Below are 20,813 nucleotides of genomic sequence, written 5' to 3'. Positions count from 1 at the left end.
TAATGTACACCTTAAGATGTGTTATGAGCGCCAATGACTTCCAAAGTTCAGGACATGGTAGTCACCAAGGGACGCTGAGACTGTGTTAGCTTCACGCCTGGCAGGCTGTCTACCACAGATGAAGATGTCTTTAAGCTGTCAGACACAGTTAGCCGCTATCTGAGGTCGCGAATTGATTGGAATGCTACAGTGAATGCATCATGTACAGTATCACAGGGAGAGGGGGATAAGAGGGTGAGGGGATAGAGAAGGGGGAGGGGGAGGGCTGGTGGTGAGCATATGAGAGGACAGGTGTTGAACCAAAGGTGAGGAGTATAGACCTTATGCCATGGGGGTGAGCTTGAATCAAGGTTGATCACAGGACATGGTAGTAGAATAACAGAAACAAATAGAAATGAACCCTTAAACTTGGTGCATATGTAATAGGCATCTGTTTAATTGTTTTTCCTTAATTCAGTAGTCATCTCATAGATGTATAGGTATGGAATATGCACATGATATTTGAAAAAAATCATAACAGGATAGATAAAGAAAGAAACTACATGAAAACTCATTCTGAGAATGACCTATAGTCCGTGAAAACAAAATTTGTCCATAGAACTTTACAGGAGGCCAGTGTAGTTGAGAAATGTACTTGTTATTGAGTACTGTGACAGCAAAACAAAATTTCGTTCATGATTTAAACATAAAAACTATACTGTGGGAAATTTGGAGATTAGTGTTAAGTGAATTAAGTAAAATATATAGATGAATAATTTTGTAGTTTTTCAAAATGGTTTTACCAGTGGGAATTGTCCAAATATATCAATAGCAATATCAGATTTACTGTAGAATTGTTAAAATCTTTTTCTCTAATACACATTGCTCATGTTTTGTTAGTTTACAAGAGTTACTAATCCCAGATTGATGCCATTCAGATGTCTGTATTGTTTGACATGAGAAATAATCTCTGAAAATTGCCATCACTTCAGCTACCAGGAAGGGAAAAAAAAAACCCATATTGTTTGGGAAGGAAATAAACCATGGGATAATAATAAACTTACTTTTCTTGTGTAGAGTATGCTTTACCTACCTTCATTGTTTCAAAGGTATATGCTATCTTGTAAAACATATAAATCACTTCAGCATTTTCAGCCAGGTCATTTTGTTTGAGTAATTTTCTTGTGTCCTTGAAATACCCTGTGCAGTAGGGAAAATACAAAAAGCTTTCTGTAGCCCATGTTTCATGCTCAATGAGGCAAAATCCAATTTGGATAATTATACCAAGGTCTCATGAGCATGCTTACAAAGCAAGAGAAAAACAATAACAACATTTGATTACGTTCAGACTGAGGATCTACAGCAAAGCAAGGTTAACTATTAACAGTCAGAATATTGTGGATAGGTCCTACACAATATTCATAAACCATGTGTAATGTGGTGCTTCATCATGTAGCTGGTATAAAGTCTGAGGTCATGAAAGGAAGAAAATGCGCATTTTGATCTGTAAAGCCGACTTTGGCAATATAACCTTTAGAGTTTTCTAACTTTAAATTCTTTAAAAAATACTCTCCATGTAGAAGTAGGACAAATTAATGTCAATTAAAAGCTTAGCATTTACCAAATTCAGATCTGCCCAAAAAAAAAAAAAAAAATCATTTTCCTAACATTTCACAGCTTTTGTGGTGTCACATCACATATATGTTTCTATTGGCTTGTCAAACTTTCCTCAGTTCAATCCTTGCATGGGCAAATGTTTCCCTTTTCTTGTATATGTATGTGACTGTGAAGAAAATAGAAATGATGCCATCTGCAAGTCTGCCTAAATTCTTCTGCCCTTTATCATGCATGCTGGCATGAAGTGGGTGTTGGGAGTGAACATCTCCCACTCATTCATTACATGCAGGAAATCATCCTATCAATTTTGGCTGCAGGAAAGAAAAAACAAATGTAACCTTGATGACAGAAGAGATCAATTAGTGAATTAGAGTGAGTAGAAAAGAGAGAGAGAGAGAGAAATAAGGCATGTGGGTGAGGGTATGAGGAATATTCGGCTTTTTAAACGGCCTTGGAAAGCTGCCGCATTAATGAAGATGAACCAGAGCCAGGGAGAATCCAATATGTCCCCTGTGATGGTAAATGATCGAGTGCTCAGATTAACCCACTCATGGTACGTCTGAAGTCTGGATGTACCATGAATTTAGTCCATCAATGTGCATTAGAGCACATTCATGGGTGAAAGTAAAAATTATTTTCTCAGTATTGTAACTATTCTATGTGGAAGCTTTATTTCATATTTGATGAATTTAGTACAATGTTTACATAGGTTCACAATACTGGTAAAAGCAGAATGAGATTTGATGAGCTGTACTGGTGTGCTTTGATGTGAGTACAAACAAAATATTGATTAACTAAGACTGTGTTCTATTGTCTTTTGTTTAGAAAGCAGTCCTGATGCATCCAAAATCTTATGACAATAATTTGGGAAATGAGGAGTTTATGCATTTTAAGTTATCTAATGCAAAGTCCTAGACACTTCGGTAATTCTGATTAATGACAGGACAGGAATATACATTGTACATAACTCTGTAGCGTAAGAAGTGAAAAGCTCTTAGCCAATTGTCTATCTCCTTATATCAATACATTTATGTACTGTCAGTATGTTTGTGGATGATTCATTCTTGGTCAGATGGAAATGAGGAAATGGAAAGAGTTGCAGCTCTGTACGTCATTGGAAATACAACAGAAATCCCACCTTTTGATGATTGCAACTTCAGTTCAACATGAAACTTTCATTCATTCATTTCCATATCAAAACACAACATTTACAAAAATCAAAACACAATTGCCTTGGTATAATTTATACATTTTGAATGGAGGGATCAAAGAAAGCACACAAGAGGCTTATTGGAAATGATCCCCTATACGAACAATTATTACATTTCAACTGAGCAATTATCAGACAAATTAAATTGATAAAACAAAGGTGGAAGGTAAAGAGAAGAAAAGAGTCAGATATGGAAACGATGCATATAATTTTTCTGTAACTTGGCCAGGCAAGTTGACCTGGTGCAGGTTAACATCCTCATACCAGGCCCCCTGACATCAATCCTCACTTAGGGATGTAATGTATGGAAATAAATCAAATTTCCTATCAGATGGAACTACAGCTATGATAACTGGGGATGTCATTAAGGTGATTTGAGAGTAGTCAACGCGAATTGTGCGCACAAATGTGAGATAGATGTATTTCTACGATCATTTTTGTGTGGGGGTGGTGGCATATAGTGTTACACCATTGAATTCAACTATTCCATTTGGGGAATTTCCAAATATATTAAACTATACAGGGTAAAAAATTGCAGAACACAGCAAGGGAATATTATTCACTGAGGGAAATATTTGTAATTCATCAAATAGTAGTCACTGATAGAAATAATGAACTATATGTCATGCAGTAGTTAGGCCTATACTGAATTTTAATTACTTCTCCATAAATCTTTATATATGAGTGTGTGTCCATGAGTGCGTTTAGGAGAAGAAAATGATATCATGTAGATATTAATGTCTGCTAAAGGTCAGGAGAGTGGGAGAAACTGTAGGACAAAATTAGAATGGTGAAGCAATGAGGTATTACAGCGAGAAGAAATGAAACATAAGAAACACAGAGTAGTGCAAATACAGGTATGTACAGAAATATGAACAATATATGACACACAAATAAGTGTGTATGTATCTAAGTTACATACACATGTATATGTGTCTGTGCATCTGTGTGTAATATGTCTATAATCCTCTCCTTCTGTCTAGCAGTTCTCTTTTGTTTGTTTGTGTTTATTAGAATCAGTTCTTCCTGTGATATTGCATGAGTTTCCAGTAGTGTTTCTTATTAGAAAGAATGCATAGATGGATTATGTGATAGATATCTATGGATAAAACATCAGATAATTTTGTTCTTATATTCAAGGCAAGGAGAGAAGAATAGATGTGAGAAAGAACAGAGATGCAGAAGGGAGGGAGAGAAGATATGACCTTATTCTATTCGTCTATCATTCTGTCAGTCAGTCCATCTTGTAATAGTGACCATCGAGACTGCCATGTCAGCATGGTGCACTGCACTTTAACTGTCTCCATGAGGAGGTAATTAGACTGTGAAGGGACCACAGGATCAGTCAAAGGGGGGGGGGGGGGCTCACTTCAAAATAACATTTACTCTTAGATACAGGGAAGCTGAGAGAGAGGGGACAAAAAGCAAGAGGGGAGAACAAGAAAGACGGACAAACAGAGACAAAGTAAAGAAAGGGAAAGGTTGAGAGGAGAGAGACATGGTAGAAATAGAGAAGCAGTGTAGAGAGAGAGAAGGGAGAGAACAGAGAGGAGACAAGCTGAGAAAGAGAGAGAGAGAGACAGTATGTTTACTGAGAAAAAGAAAAAAAAAAAGAGAAGAGAACATGTATGCAGAGTATTGAATGCCACAAAGGGAGATACACTGTAAAGTTCAATTTATACTGCAGGAAAGAAATTACCCAGGCCAGTGACGTTTGGATGTTAGTTTGAAATCAATGCTAGATATATTTAACAATCCAGAATCAACTAGACTCGGAATTTGTCAAGACTGACAAATTAGGTGATCCGATTTTTTTTTAAATCAATGATTCGAGTCCTGATCGCAATAGGCGTGACCATATAGGTTTCATCCTTGTTTAGAGACATTGGCCGTGTGATATTTGGATTCTCATTTAGAAAAGAGAGTCAGGTCTGCCATCTTTGGTACCAAATTCGGTATACACTATAACGAAGATACAGAATGAAGTATATTTGACCACTGACCCAACTTTGCACAGCCAAGATGGCATCTGAGCAAAAAGTGGTAATTTGGTGAAATGATTCTTGTAACATGGTCTTTGCGTGTGCGAAATATGGGAAAGATAGGACATGTATTCACCAAGATACAGGTTGAAACATTTATGACCTTTGACCCTCATTTACATACCCAAGATGGTGTCTGATTAAGTAGTTGTTATTTTATGAAATAATGTACGTGATATGAACTAAACATGTGCAAAATATGGGGATGATAGGGGCTGTTTTTCCTGAGTTATTGCAGAGAAAGTTGCAGAAAGAAAGAAATATCTCAATACATCGAAGATAAGTTTGATTTCAACCAAGTTTTTTGACGTGATCTTGGCGTCGAATGAAAGGATGGAGCAATTATAACGATAGCCCAACGTCTCAGCTACAACATATTAAAATCTGGGAGAAATTCACCGAAGAGTAAGTGAGCTAGTGCTCGATAAAGACCGTCATGTCAATTTTTGTTTCCAGAAAAATTCCCTCCCATAGAGATAACACGTAAACTGGTTAAATTTGACAAAGTTACATTATATCCATTTTCACGAGGTGAAGACATCATCCGATTAAATCGTTGATGAACAAAACTTAAAGAGTATTAAATTGGCTACAACATACTAAAATCTGGAAGAAGTTCACCGAAGGGTAAGTGAGCTAGTCGTCGATAAAGACAATCATGTCAATTTTCACATCTAGAAAAATTCCCTCCCATAGAGATAACACGTCATAACGAAGATACAGGAAGAAGTACATATGACCTTTGACCCCACTTTGCACAGACAAGATGGCATCTGAGCAAAAAGTTGTTATTTTGTGAAATGATCCTTGTAACATGGTCTTTACGTGTGCAAAATATGGTAAAGATAGGACATGTATTCAGTAAGATACAGGATAAAACATTTATGACCTTTGACCCTAATTTACATAGCCAAGATGGTGTCTGATCAAGTAGTTGTTATTTTTTGAAATAATGTATGTGACATGAACTAAACATGTGCAAAATATGGTGGTGATAGGGTATGTTTTTCTTGAGTTATTACAAAGAATGTTGCAGAAACAAAGACATATTTCAATACATTGAAGATAAGCTTTAATTTCAACCAAGTTTTTGGACGTGATGCCGACTCCGTATGAAAAAACAAAGGGTACATTTACGATAGCCCAAGGTCTCAGCTACAACATATTAAAATCTGGGAGAAATTCACCGAAGCATAAGTGAGCTAGTGCTCGATAAAGATAGTCATGTCAGTTTTAATTTCCAGAAAAACTGCACTCCCATAGAGATAACACGTAAACTGGTCAAATTTGACAATGTTACTTTTAATCCCTTTTTAAGAGGTGATGCCGTCATCCAATCAAAATGTTGTTATTATATGACTGAAAGACCATTTAATAAGCTACAACATATTGAAATTTGGATGAAAATCAACAAAAGAATAAGTGAGATATGCTTGAGTGAACTTAAAATTCGATGACGTCATTTTGAAAATTTACTTTTTTTAGTTTATTAAGAAATTTGATATCTTTTCATCATTTTTCCAGCATCGCCAACCCATGAAATGACATGTACAACTCATCAGCTTTCAGAATATGTAAAAAAAATGGGGGGTCACCGTCCATCTTGACGAGTAAAATCGGATTCAAAATTGGCGGTTTTTTGGCATTGTTGCACTGTATATCGCCATTGACGCGCGCGCGGAATTTCAACTTTGACGGGCCCGTGTGACGTCATATTGAATCGGATTGACTTGAAACTTGGTAGAAATATTCCTTGACATTTCAGGCATCCGATAAGTGTAAAAAAATGGAAAATTTCTATTGCATAAGAGCTGTGCGTGCGTATATGTGCGCGCGCGTACGCGTCCGTCCAGTTTTTTCAATTTTTCAAAAAATGCTCCGATTGGTCTGAAACGTGTGCAAAAAAAATTTGAGCTCGATTTGAGCATACAAATATTTCAACGCGCGCGTACGCGCACGTTTTAAGAGAAAATATGAATTTTGATATATGAGTAGAATGCGCTTGACTTGAACTATATGTGACGTAAATTTCATTGAAAAATTCCATTCCATTAATGAGATAGGAGTGAAAATGTGTTTTCATATAATGACGTCATAGTGACGTCACGGTCGACTGATCACTATGATTTTATAAAATTTGTCGTCTTTGGGACATGATACATATATGGTATGAGTTTGAAGTTGATACTCTGAGTACTTTCTGAGTACGTAGATACACAACTTTTGTCCAGAAATAAAGAAAGAAGAAGAACAAAGAATCCGTACAGATACAGAAGGTGATCCGAGAGGATACTCGGATCACCTAATAATCTACCCCAATAAGATAACTGACTGTCTATATGTGATGCTCGGCACAGTTAATAGCTTGACTTACATGCAATTATAGTCACAGGCAATAGAAGATCAATGAATGTTGACAGTGTGAATACATGTTATGTGTATGGAATCTTTCTAAATGTGTCCAACTGTATGAATTAATGTTATATACACTTGTATTTTGATATTCACATATGGATACCTTGTAAATTAATGAATGTATGGATGAATGAGTGAATAAATGAATAAATGAATAAATGAATAAATGAATACCGGTACATTTATTATCCACTGTAGTAATAATCTTTTTACATGTTTACAGTCATATTCAATAACAGATAAAAAAGTAAGGATAATACAATATGAACCAGAAAATAACTAGTGTGAATACCTGGTACTTGTTAAGTCTTGCCCTTTGCAATTTAGTTGTATTTTTTGGTTGCACAGAGCAAAGAAATAAGAGCATCTCATTAATTGTCAAGGGAGACAACATTTCTAGATAATGATATGAGTGTGATAAGATTGTTATCAGTGATTCTTCAAGTTTGTTGACATCTACATTAGATGTAAACTCATTGCCTGAATGGTGGTTGTGGACACTATGGCTGTATGACTGATGATTACTACATGTTTTTCATATGACTGAAGCCAATTCTTGTCAAACCGAATTGATGGGGAAAAAAAAAATAAAAATGTGTGGTTCATCTTTGTGTATAAATGTGTACAAACTTAGCCAATAGAAATACATACATGTAAATGTATAAGGGGTGCAGCATGATGGCCGTCTCTTATATAAATATGATACTATAGTTTTAATGTGCAGTGAGGGTATGTGCCAGTTTTTGTTGTTATGAATCAAATGTGAGCTAATCCCTGTCATGACATTCATTGTCATTTTTGAGGTTATGCAGGGATCTTTCATCGGATAACATGTTACATTATGCCATGATACCTAAAATAAAATTGTATCAATTGTTGATATATCTTTGAAAACTGTGTTTTAAAGAGCCACAGTGTACTGCAAAAGTTGTTATTTTTGCAAGGATTTAATTTTCATGCATTTGCGAATCACTGTTGGCTTACAAAATCAACTTTATCGGCATACACTACAATGTTAGTGCACTTAAAGACAGCCTAGGTGTCAAATCGTGAAAACAGCATCTCAGGAAAATGTCTGCAACTCCTCATTCATGAAAATACCAGCTTTTACCTCTCTGTGATGATGAATGGAATATGTAGTGTATACAGGGTGTACACTGTACATTGTGGAGTTATAATGCAAGCCCTTTGTATGTTGAATCTCACTTGGTGTTAGTTCTCTCAGGTTATTCATAGGATGCCAACTAATATTCTGGACCGCTGTCATGAGTTATGGCAACCCCAATAACTTTTTTGTCCAAAAAAAAAAAAAACGAAACAAACAAACAAACAAACAAACACATGAGCTGCTGCAAATAAGTGACACATGCAGTGATTTCTCTAGGGGTTACAGCTCGTTATTCCGAAGGTTCGTTATTCCGAAGGCTCTTTATTCCTAAGATTCGTTATTCCGAAGGTTCATTGTTCCGAATTTCATTTTCGGATTGACCAATCTTCGGAATAACGAACCTTCGGAATAACGCCACAAATTTTCGGATTAACGAACCCTTTTTCATTTTCGGATTAACGAACCTGTAGGTATAGGGAATTTGCGTGTTTCGGATTAACAACCCTTCGGAATAATGAACCTTCGGAATAGCGAACCTTCGGAATAATGAACAGCACCCGTCTCTAGGAGTCAGTATATGAAATTAAAATGAGTCCATAGTGTCTTCTAAACTTCCATAAATACCATGCAAATAAAGTCAGTCATCTTCATGTATAGCATGTAGTGAAGACCACGTAGCAGTATTCTGAGGAAAGGGAGATTACCAGGCAGCCTTCGCTACAGTGACCTGCGGTAGCTACTCCCTCTGATTTCCAAGAAAGTCATCGGGAACAGCAACTACCGAAAGGGGGGGGGGGGGAATGGGGCTGCCTGGGGGGTAGTTTGTTCTCCTTCTTGATTAGACCGACCTTTGATCATTGCCATTAGTATGGAGACGTGACATTGGCTGAGTGACCCCCACTGGGTGCATTCATAACCCTCTCCATCCAGACATCTCACTGCACTGTTCATCTTGTACAGCGTATTCTTCTTGTGAGGATTGGATAGATTGCTTACTAGTCATTAACGAGGCTCCATTAAGTGCTGTTTGCTCTGTGTGGTGTGGTGGAGATGTCTAATGACCAGTTTATAGCATCAAACAGCTGTTCACAGTCTGGATAGAATGCTTCTCAGGGATTGGCAGGAAATAACAATTAATCCTTTCTATGCTAATGAGCTAAATGCAGTCTGACCTCTCCTATCCGGCCTCCCTTTATCCGGATCTCTCTATTATCGGGACGCAATCTCGCCGTGATTTAAAAAGAGAAATCTAATTATTAAGGGGAAAAGAGAATTTCAAACTCGAAACAAAATTCCTGCACACACTCACGTGAATTACATATTATTTCCAATGTAATTAGCATACATTTACATCAAATTTTCATCTAAGATGGCATGCATTCAGACATGCACTACAGCCAAATTTTGTGCTGACAGCAAAGAAAGTGTTGCAGTCTATGCTACAAATGTAGCTGCGTGTATTGAACATTGAGACTCCCATATCTGGCTAAATCCCTTATCTGGATAGGAGAGGTCGGACTGTATGCACAAATTTTACACACAAACCTATGGACAGGTAATAAATGTGGCAAGCAAAGACTTAATGTCTGTTAATCAAAAAGTAAGAGACTAACAGACAGATATTGTAGGTTTAATGTGAGTGAGGGATATAACACATTGCCATAGAGGTTTCATAGATTGACTTTGAAGACATGAGAAGTATCTTTTTACTTTTTTTGTGTGTGTAAATGACTACATTCTCTATGTTCCATTACCAAGTACTCTTGATTAATTGAAAGCTTACCATTTTTGGTTATGTAGATTTGTCGTTTTTTATGTAGAGTTTGAACTGATGAAAATTTAATTGTTTTGATTTTATACATCAAGTCTATAAATGATTTTTTTTTTTGTGTAATGTGTAAAGGAAATGCACCAATATATTATAGGTACTGAAACTAATTGTGAGTTTGCATGTCTATTAGATCAAGTATGGATTATCTTAAACAATGAGCATGGACTATTCTTTGTTGCTAATTCCAAGGCAACTGTTGTATAAAATGTTGCATACAAGTGCGCCTTTCGCTTTATTTGAAATGAGATGAAATCTACCTAATATCTTCACACATGCTAGGTCATGACAAAAGTAAGAGTTAGTTTTAGAATAACAAAGCTATGGGTGATGTAATAACATAAAAGTAGAAATGTACGCAGTGTTGAAATTTTCACACATTTTGTGCAACCAGAAACTAAAGCCCCCCAAAAAAGCACGCAAATATTTTTGCTTGCCATATGTTCCAGTATACAAATGATGCATAGGACAGAGTGGATCAATGAGAATTGGATGCACAAGTTTATCTTTGGAATTGTTTAAACCCACGAGCTCAGCAAGTGGGTTTTAGACCGTTCTAAAGTTAAACGAGAGCATCCAATTCTCACTGATCCACGAAATAGGCCTGTGCATCATTTGTGTTATAAAATGGGCCCATAAATTCATGAAATACAACCATTTTCCCCATCATGTGTCCGGTACACCCACTACACTATACAAGACTTGAGCCATGCTTTCAGATTTTACCGAATGCATGGCCATGTGTTCAGATTTTATCAGACGCATGGCTCAGTGTGGATCAGTAAAAATCAATGCATGACAATTGACCAATCAGATTGCAGAGATTCTAAAGCCCATTTTATAATAGTTGATGTCTAAACACACAAAAGTCTTCTTTATACCCAACCAAGTGCAAAAAAAAAAAAAAAGTCAGGCAAAAGTATTCACTTTTACAGTGCAGAATGTTACTAGAAAAATGATATGACAGAAGATATGTGTTTATGTTCAGGCAAGGGTTACATTTGACACATTAGTTGAATAAACAATTCATAGTGGTCTATGCTGCATTGTTCGTAGAATTGCCATATTTTTCTTTCTATATGTCTGCTTTTGTGTGTATGTGTGTATCAGCTATTTCTTTGAATCTTAAAGAGTTTCGGTCATCAATTGCATGATTAAAAAAACAGAAGCCCCATACCTTTAGGGGTATAAAGTGGCCTGAGCTTAAAGGGACTGTACAGTACTGGATGAGGTGGGGATTCATGTTTTGAACATTCCTAAGTGAGATAATGAAAAGCCTCTTATGAAATATGAAAGAGCATGTAATTTTAAGAAGGATTCAACGTTTATTTGATGAAAATTGGTTTTCAAATGGCTGAGATATCCAAAAAAGTGCTAATAATAAAAGGCGACATGCCACAACTTTATTAGGATCTCTTTGTTTCACCATGTTTTTGGATATCTCAGCCATTTCAAAACCGATTTTCATCGAATAAACTTTTGATACCCCTTAGAACTGCATGCTCTTTGACATCTCATAGATTGGTTTCTGAATATCTCGCAAAACGTTAAAAGCTAAATCCTCACCTCGACCAGAACTGTACACACCCTTTAAATGACAATTTGTGTGTTTTATTTTTACCCCTTCTTTGATTGGCAGCTATTTCTGCCAGATTGGTTCTGTGTTTTCTTTCAAAGGTGATTTCAGCTGACTAGATACCAAGCTGTCCTGTCTGTCGTTACATATCCCCCCAAAATCAATAGATATGGTGGTGAGAAAAACATCGGTATGCACGTCACCACGTCTCATTTGCATAATGGCTTCTGCAGATGCAAGGGGATCACCACACTCTGACAAGTGATCATATATACAGTGTAATACTATCAAAGTTAAAAGACTAAGGATAGTAGCAAAAACAATACAAAATGCAAACTCTCTTTAAAGTGAAAATAACATTACATTTAAAGTGAAATAAACACTGTATTTCTGATTTGTTTTGTTTGGTAAATGAAATGATTTAAATAAGCTTATGAAATGCATTATTCACAAATAGAGTGCTGTCAAGTGCTAGCCTACATGCACTGCATGTAATATTATGTGACTAATCATAGAATGCACTGTTTAGAGAGGACTGGGTTTATATCACATAGAAGCCACTGAAGGCAATATCTATGTCTCATGGATTTAAAAGAAGCTATATAGCGTCATGTTATGAACATTGTTTGGACTGCTCAGCATTTGTGTTCTCTTGGGAGCAGTATTTCTAGGATTGCATGAGCTGACGTTGGGAAAGTAAACTATCTAGATGTTGAAGTGCACTTCTGGAGACACCCCAAATTATCCAAATTGTTCCACAGAGATTTGAGCCACTACACAGTCCTCTCTAGCTGTTTACACACCTTAAAGAGATTCTTTGATTTGGTTTTCTGGGTTTGCTTATTCTCTCATCTGTTGGTGTGATGGATGAGCACTGAGTTGGAAATAAAGCTGTGAGTAGATTTTGTCCCTGCTCAGTGTGAAAATAGTCTTCATCATCCCAGAACGGCTTGTCTGTAGCTTCTGAAGTGAGTCTTCATTAGTTGAAGATTGGTGAAATAGGCCAGTCACATTCCAGGTCAGGATATTGGCTGAAGTTTGTGATTGCGTGGGAATGGCATTGACGTACTAGTCGCTAGTAACAGTCCCGTCTATAGCTTGCAGCTTGTTATTTTGACTTCATTAACCCTTTGAACCCCGCATTATTTGAGATGGTCGTGACCCTCACCCTGCATTATTTGCACATATTGAGCATATTTTGCTAAATGACTGAATACATTGGTAATACATACAAAAAAACAAAACAAAACAAAACAAAAAAACAGCAAATAACCACAGGTCTGTGAAGTGTGGTTATGATTACTCCAATTTTATTTGAGCTGCAATAATAGCTCAGTTTGACAATAATGATTGTAATCAATGTTAGCTATAAAAGCAATAACCTCACTCCCTGACTGTGCCACGCCCCCTTGACTTCGACGATCACCAACATGATCACCTCCAGCTCCAGCTCTAACGCCAAAGTTGTAACGGCATCCCAACTACTATTTCCCCCCGCTGGTACCCGGCTAAGATTGTACATCACCTTGTGCAGCATCTAGCTCATTATCTGTGTCCGTTTCATCTTCAAAATCACTGCTTTGACTATAATATGACTTGTCAATAGCTCCCTCATAATCACCAGATGATTCACCTCGGATTATCGCACGAGCCTCCTCTGCAGAATAGCATCTTTTTGCCATTTTTATAGCTCAAAACTTGCAAATCCAAACCGTAATCAACGAAAGTATAGACCGAAGAATCTCTCCGCATCGTTGTAGTGAGATGGCGTCCTATTTAGGGGGTCACCTGACAGTTAAAACTCGAGCTATCAAAGTCACATGATTTCTGGCCGGTATACCGGCCTTTAGGGTATTTGCACGTTCTGCGCGCGGCCGGTTTTCCGGCCTTTCGGGTTCAAAGGGTTAACTCGGCAAATGGTGTACTTTCAAGAGTAATTTGTTTTTGTGTAATTCAAAATTGTTTCAGATTGATAGGGGTTTCTCTTATGTATGAATAATGAGCGGGTAGTGCCTTCATCATGCGAACGTGGCTTTTTCTTGAATGTTCTATCTTTTTGATGTGAGAAATAATCTTGGTGAAAAGGGGTCTATGAACAGTGTTTTATCCAATATATCCATGGAGCTTTTATCAACCATTTCCTGATTAGTGTCAGATAAATCAGTTATGTCAGCTTAGTGACATGAAACGTTTGTTTGTTGTTCATTTTTTTTTTCTTTGGGGGGGGGGGGAGGGGGGTGGGGGAGGGGGGTGGTGGTGGCTTGGGGTTGCTTTTCTGCCTTGATGCCAGAGGGTTTGTGATTTCAGTTTTATGTGTTTTTCCATTTTTGTCCATATAAGATTTGTCAGCTTCCTGACAAACTGGTGTTCCTTGAAATTTCTTTGAATTCAGAATATTAAGGATATCTGAGCATGACCTGATAACTTACATGTCCATGACACTTTCAAAAAAAGAAAAAAACCTCAGTGCCAGGTGTCAAGGATTCTCATCAAAGTGTGACATTTCTCTCCTTGTGCAATGACTATTGACGTTTTGGATCTTACTTTATCAAACGTCAGGTATGGATGCTGTAGTTTTGTTATGACAAAACCATTCGGCAGTGGGATTTTTTTTTTTTTTATGTGTAATGAAGGCTGAAATCTTGAGATAAATGCCAGCCTGAAAAAAAAAAAAAAAAAAATCAGGAAATTATGCTTTTCAAAAAGTAAACATTCATTTTTTTTTTCACATGCATGGAGTACCAGAAGCAATCAACTTCACATTTTTGACAGAGCTGCAAAGCATTGTTTAGGTCCTTAAAGTACGCCAGTGCCTATAGAATGAAATGTGGTATAATAGTAATGAGCGTTGCCTCAGGTGAGTTAATAAAACAGTGTAATGTTGAACTTTCTAGCACCATGAGTTATCCGTCAGATCCCTTCTTTACTGCTCTCCCAGCAATTCTGTACTGAGTGAGGTTGTGATCTGTACATTTTGAGGAAAGATGAACTTCTTCTCAGCAATTCCCTTGAATTGTGGGTTTTTTTGTAGATTCTTGAGTATTTTAACCTTCCCTGGTCTTACCTTCCCTGTGTTCTTTCTGCTGCAGGATGGTTACATATCTTTCAAGGAATTCATCTGTGCGCTATCGGTCACATCAAGAGGGACACTGGATGAAAAGTTAGATTGTGAGTATGCAGTATTCATTATGTCATTTTTAAAGACTGATGCAGCACAGATCATTAGAAAAAAATATGCAGAAAAGAAATAATGCATTTGTACTACCAAAGCAAATTGAATCAAATTTTGAGAAGATGCTTTAAATTCTGCTGTTGTTTAAAAAAGAAAATATATATATATCCCTCTCACCATGACACTACTACCTCCTAATGGCTTGAAATAAAAGCACATGCACCATTCGATGTGTGTAGAGACATTTTTTTTTTTCAGAGAAAGATGTGACAGCTTTTGATACAATACCTCTCCACAACTTGCCAGCTAAAGATTTTTTTTCCCTGTGTGCGAAATGTAGCAGCGTTGCTAGGAAACAAAAGGCACTGAGGTGGTACTGGATGACATCATGTCATACTGTGGTGCGCAAGTACACACCTGTCAAGGAGAGGTTTCAACATGATGTATTGTTACATTTATCCCAGCCAGCTGGTATAATTGCCATGGTAACAAAGATATCCTCTTTGGTATTCAGGGGTGGGGTCTAGCAGAAGACAGATATATATGATAGTAAATTTGTTGAAATATTTATTGTGCACATACAGATTATAATATCAGTAGTGGAGAATTATATCTTTTACATCCACGGATAAATGCATCAAAATACTTTACAATGACAGGTATAGAACAGTGGATATTTACATTTCAATTTCTTTCCACTTACCACTACCTTGAATAAAGAATATAAAATCTGACAGACAGAATTGTTTGAGTTTAATGAAAATCAGACATAGGATACCAAAGTTAATGTGATTTTTTTGGTCAGTGTTTTATCATATTTTCATCAATGAGTAGTGTTGGTGGGAACCTCATGTAAAAACCCAAGAAACTTCAAGATTCAATAATGATCTCATTTTAGGTCTGATTTTTATGAAATCTATTCTTTTGATGTGACTTTATGAAACAAGAAGCCACCTCAAGCTGGCTTGGACTGGCACTGTAACCCCCCTATAAGCCTGCCTCCTCAAGAATTCATTGACATTGCGTGCAGACAGATTCACTTAGCATGGATACCACTTTGTATCAGCCAATAAAACAGGAGAGTCTAAGTTATAAAAAAGAAAAGAAAAAAGGTTTGAGTAGTAATTTGTATTGGCCATAAATACCAATAGACTGATGTAGTCAAACTATGAATGTTTTGTTCATTCCTGTTCCTAGAAACAAGCTTTTCCATTAAACAGTACCTGATATTCAACATCAATACATGGAATCCACACTGCATACATTATAGTTGTTGCTATGTCGGGCAAACCTTCGGCATGTTTTTTGGTTTTCGGGAACAACCATATGTTAAAACATATGCATAGAACATGAATTAGTAAAGTGATCTGTCAGGAGTGTTTATACCAGCCTCATTCTGCGCCTTGGCCTGTGTTCTGGGTTTGTCAATTTTGAGAGTACTTTGTCAGTACAGCTGTAGGGAGAAATGTTGTGCAAGCATTAGGGTACTTTAGATCATGTCATGTTGGTAGTGGTAAGCCAAGTTTGACTAATTGAACATGGTTGCTCCCTAGCAACGGATTGCTTCACCCTCCACCCCCCCCCCTTTTTTTTGCCCAGGGGACCTCCCTATCCCAGGTCATCTTGGTAAGGATGGTTTACAAACTGTAGAAGCCAGGGAGGTGCTACTCCCAATCATAGGCTGACATTACGCTACACTCATAGGAATTAATCACTTGAGCTGTGTAGTCTAACCAACAGGTCTCTTTGTCATCTTGTCTTTATCAATATTCTCAATCTCTCTGTCTGCCCCTTGCTTTCCCAATCTTCCCCTTGGTCCCTTGATTCCTGCTTTCATTTGTGTTTCCAACAAAGAATTGATAACAACAAAGTCAACAACAATAATAGCAGCAACATCACCATGAACTGTGGAGTTCTTCTCTGGGCACTTCCACAAATTTTGGTGCTGCTGTTACCCTTGAACTACTGCTATTCAAAAAGATGATGATGATAATTAGTTGTGAGAATGATGATGATAGTGATAAAGATGATGATGGTGGTGGTAATTAGGGTGTGATAGAGACTGAAGTAAAGTAAAGACAAAGAAACAAAGATATCCTTTTTTACAGAGGAAATCTGCCACTGGTCCTAAAATTCAGTACTGTTGATCTGTCTAACATTCGACCCTTTGAATGGCAGCAAGAGGAAATATACTATCTAACAGTAACTGCCCAACGTAGCAATAGAATGTGTCATGTCCAGAATACATCTAAAGGTTTAATCTTTCTTGTGAGGTTACCCAAATGCTAATCATATACTGGCAGACATGAATTATTTCATTCACCCTCACTCATTGTGTAACCCCCCCCCCCACACCAAATGGTATCTCCCTTCACCTTGTATTGACACACAGTTATGAGTCCAGCAGATACCAGGTCATACCATATGTTTTAGCAATAGTCATTAAACTTCAGTTCTGGTGCCTTGGAATGGCTGTAGCACATCTTGTGAAGCATTGTATAAGAATGTACCGTGATGGACTCACGATGGAAGACTTGTGAAGATGATACAAATACATGCACCTTCTGTCAAGCTATACCACCCATCAGTGTCCTGGCTGTGCATGTTAAGAAACTATGGCCATGGGAGCCAGATTATCAATCAGTTCAGCTTCCTTAACCCTGGTCTCTGGAATATATCACACATGAAAAAAATTCACATACCTAAAAATGAAAAGTTTTTTGACTGATGTAATGTAATCTAAATTGCATATTATGCCAATATTTTGCAACAGCTATCACTTCAAGAATGTTATGTTTGAATGGTGGATACAGTACATTTTTCATAAGCCTGTTGTTTGAACCCTAAACTTCTGTAAGAATTCTTCTTCAGGTAGCACACATATCTCCCATCCCATTATGATGAGAGATATTCATTCATCTTGCATTTCTGCTTCGACTCTCATTGTCACCCTATGTCTGTACATGATGTTGGCAAACAATGTGCTTGGAAGTCATCCTATCACTTTTACCTCATGAAGGCAATTATCATCTTAGACAAGGATTTTTTTACTGAGTTACAAATTCCTTCTTGACCTGCTGGATAAGCAAGAACAATAAAATGTCCAGGAAAAACAATTATGAAAGAATCATTTAGAAATAAATTCAGAAGAATAATCACAAAAACCAAAGGTCTGAAAACTGCAGTGATTTTCCATCTAGTTTGCTTCAGGACTTAAATCAAATTTGCAAAGTCATTGTTTATTTGCAAAGAACTCCATCTTATCTTACTAAACATCTTTAAAGACAATGAAGAATTTGCATTATTCATTAAGAGCATGTCATGTAATACCATTGATCTTGAATGTCATTAGTGTTTAGCTGACCCAGACAGATATATTGCAACATATGGCAAATGCCAACAGTCGGTAGCCATTTGTTGAGAGGGTGACTGTTAATGTTGTTTAATGCCTTTTTTATGCCTCCGCCACAAAGTGGTGCCGGAGGCATTATGTTTTCGGGTTGTCCGTCCGTCCGTTCGTCCGTCCGTCCGCCCGTCCGTCCGTCCGTCCGTCCGTCCGTCCGTCCGTCCGTCCGTCCGTCCGTCCTTCCGTCCGTAATGAATTTTGTGGACAAGGTAACTATCAAACCTTTTGAGGTATCCTAATGAAACTTGGCATGTATGTGCATTAGGGGGTGAAGTTGTGCCTATCAACTTTTGGGTGCACATGCTCAAGGTCAAAGGTCAAAAGGTCAATGTCAAATACATAAGATTTTACTATTTCCATCATATCTATGCAATGCCTGAAGATATTTTCTTGAAACTTAGTGTATACATGTATTACTCAATTAAGATTCTCTGGTGAAAGTTTGAGTCATGAGGTCAAAGGTCAAAGGTCAAAAAGTCAAGTAAAAATATTAAAACTTCACCTTTTTTCTCTGTACCTTGGAAATTGTTCAAGGTCTCTTCATGGAACATACATGTACTGACTGGCAGTGATTATCTAGAGAATTTATGGTTCATGGGGTCAAAGGTCAGGGGTCAAAGGTCAAGGGCAACACTTCAAAATTTTACTGAATATTTCCCTCATGTTTATGCAATACCAGCAGGATTATTTTTTTTTTTTACACTAGGTGTATGCATGTTTAACCTAATAGAGATTCTCTGGGAAGTTTTTTTTTTCTTTTGTTTTTGCCTCAAACGTCAAAAGGTCAAAGATCAAGTGAAAGTGCTGAACTAAGTTTTTTCCTCCATATCTAGGAAGTGGCTCAAGTTATCTTGAAACGTACTACATATTTATGCATCTTCTGCCTGCCTGCTTTATGCATCTTCTGCCTGCTTCTGCTTTTAAGCATTCCTCCCCATTTCCAACATTTTCGTATACTTATAAGTTTTCTGTAAACTTATCCTTTACTTTGTATAATGAAATTTATGTAAGTACACGTACTGTATTCAATTTGTGTAATATATCTATATGTTTTTGTTGGAAATGAAAAATACATGAATGAAAACAAAATGAAAATGACAGTGATTAGCTTATGAATTTTAGGGTCAAGGGCCAGATGAAAATGGTAACAATTTACTATTCAATACAGAAATCACACTTTTTCTCCATACCTTGAAAATTTCTCAATGCATAAACGTATGAATGGGTCAAAGTCAAGTTAAAGTCCGTAAATCCCAAATACATGCTCTCCTATTTATCCAATTAAACCTAGGTCAAGGAAGGTGAGCATTCATCATATTTGTGACAAACTTGTCATTTTAACATTTTGCCAATTTTGTGAAAATGTAATCACACATTGTCCACATGTACTATTTAGACCTATTAGGAGAATCATGCATTATGGCGGAGGCATACCAGTCGCCATAGCGACATTTCTAGTTGCACACTTAGTCTTTGATTTCAAGTGTGACTATGTCTTGATAAAGGTATAGAGACATTAAACCCCAGAAAAGGCAAATGAAGGTGGTCTGAATGACAATAAAACTAATCTCATATCCATTCAAAAATCAAGTAAGTTTTATAATTATGTTAAATGCTACTGTTCTGAATGTCAAGTCCAAGAATATGTTGAAATCAACACTTGCATTTTTTTTAAAAGAAGCATGTTATCATGGTGACTTACATTGGCCTATTACATTCAATTACTCAATATCCTGCATGTTTGATTGTATGTAAACCTCAAAGCTAATTTTCTGGAAATTGTGTTTATATGTTTGTTAGCTTAGGTATCATTTTCGTGGTAGATTTTGAACCCAATGTGTTGTGACAAATTATGTATCATTGGGTGGTTTCCATGGAGTCTAGCAGATCTAATGATATCAAAACCTGTATGTATCAATTTTCAGCAACTGTATTGAGGTTTTCATGGTGGGAAGCAGTGTTATAATCGGGGTTAGAATGTAGCCTTAGGTTAAGGCTAAGTCTAGCCTCATGTACCACAAATTAATGTATTACCGAAGATGCACATTAGTTGAGGAAGTGGCAATTCAGCTGAATATCAGGCTACTTTGAAGTGTATGTAAGGAAAGTGTTTGATGGCAATGTGTGTGTATGTATGTGCATGTGTGCATGCATGTGTGTGTGTGTGTGCATATGTGTCTGTGTCTCTGTCTGTGTTTGTGTTTGTGCCTGATTTTCTGCAATGTCTGTGTTTAAGATTTTTTTTTTGATATTATCATTGTGGGAAAGTTGCCAGTAATCAACATGTCCACAAGTTGTATAAAACCAACCAAATTTTTTTTTCAACTTTCACATAATGATGTTTGTGATGGTTTTTCTGGATCAGTGGTGATGGGTGTTTACTAATGTAATGTATTCCACAGTAATATGTTAAATTCAATGTGAGGATTTTGACCAGGTGATCTCTTATGAACTGTAGGA

At 36.9% G+C, this 20,813-nt stretch overlaps 1 protein-coding gene across 1 annotated transcript in view; it reads left to right on the top strand.

Annotated features, from left to right (window-relative positions):
• The window catches only part of LOC140240693 (uncharacterized), a 69,594-nt gene that overhangs the window by 31,523 nt on the left and 17,258 nt on the right, over positions 1 to 20,813 (top strand). Inside the window, exon 5 of the mRNA XM_072320450.1 lies at positions 14,865 to 14,943. Within this exon, the coding sequence (XP_072176551.1) occupies positions 14,865 to 14,943 (79 nt within the window). The remainder of the gene's footprint in view (positions 1 to 14,864; positions 14,944 to 20,813) is intronic.

The sequence above is a fragment of the Diadema setosum genome, chromosome 17 (assembly GCF_964275005.1).
Source record: "Diadema setosum chromosome 17, eeDiaSeto1, whole genome shotgun sequence".
NCBI lineage: Eukaryota > Metazoa > Echinodermata > Echinoidea > Diadematoida > Diadematidae > Diadema > Diadema setosum.
This window is presented reverse-complemented; position numbering and strand designations above follow the sequence as displayed.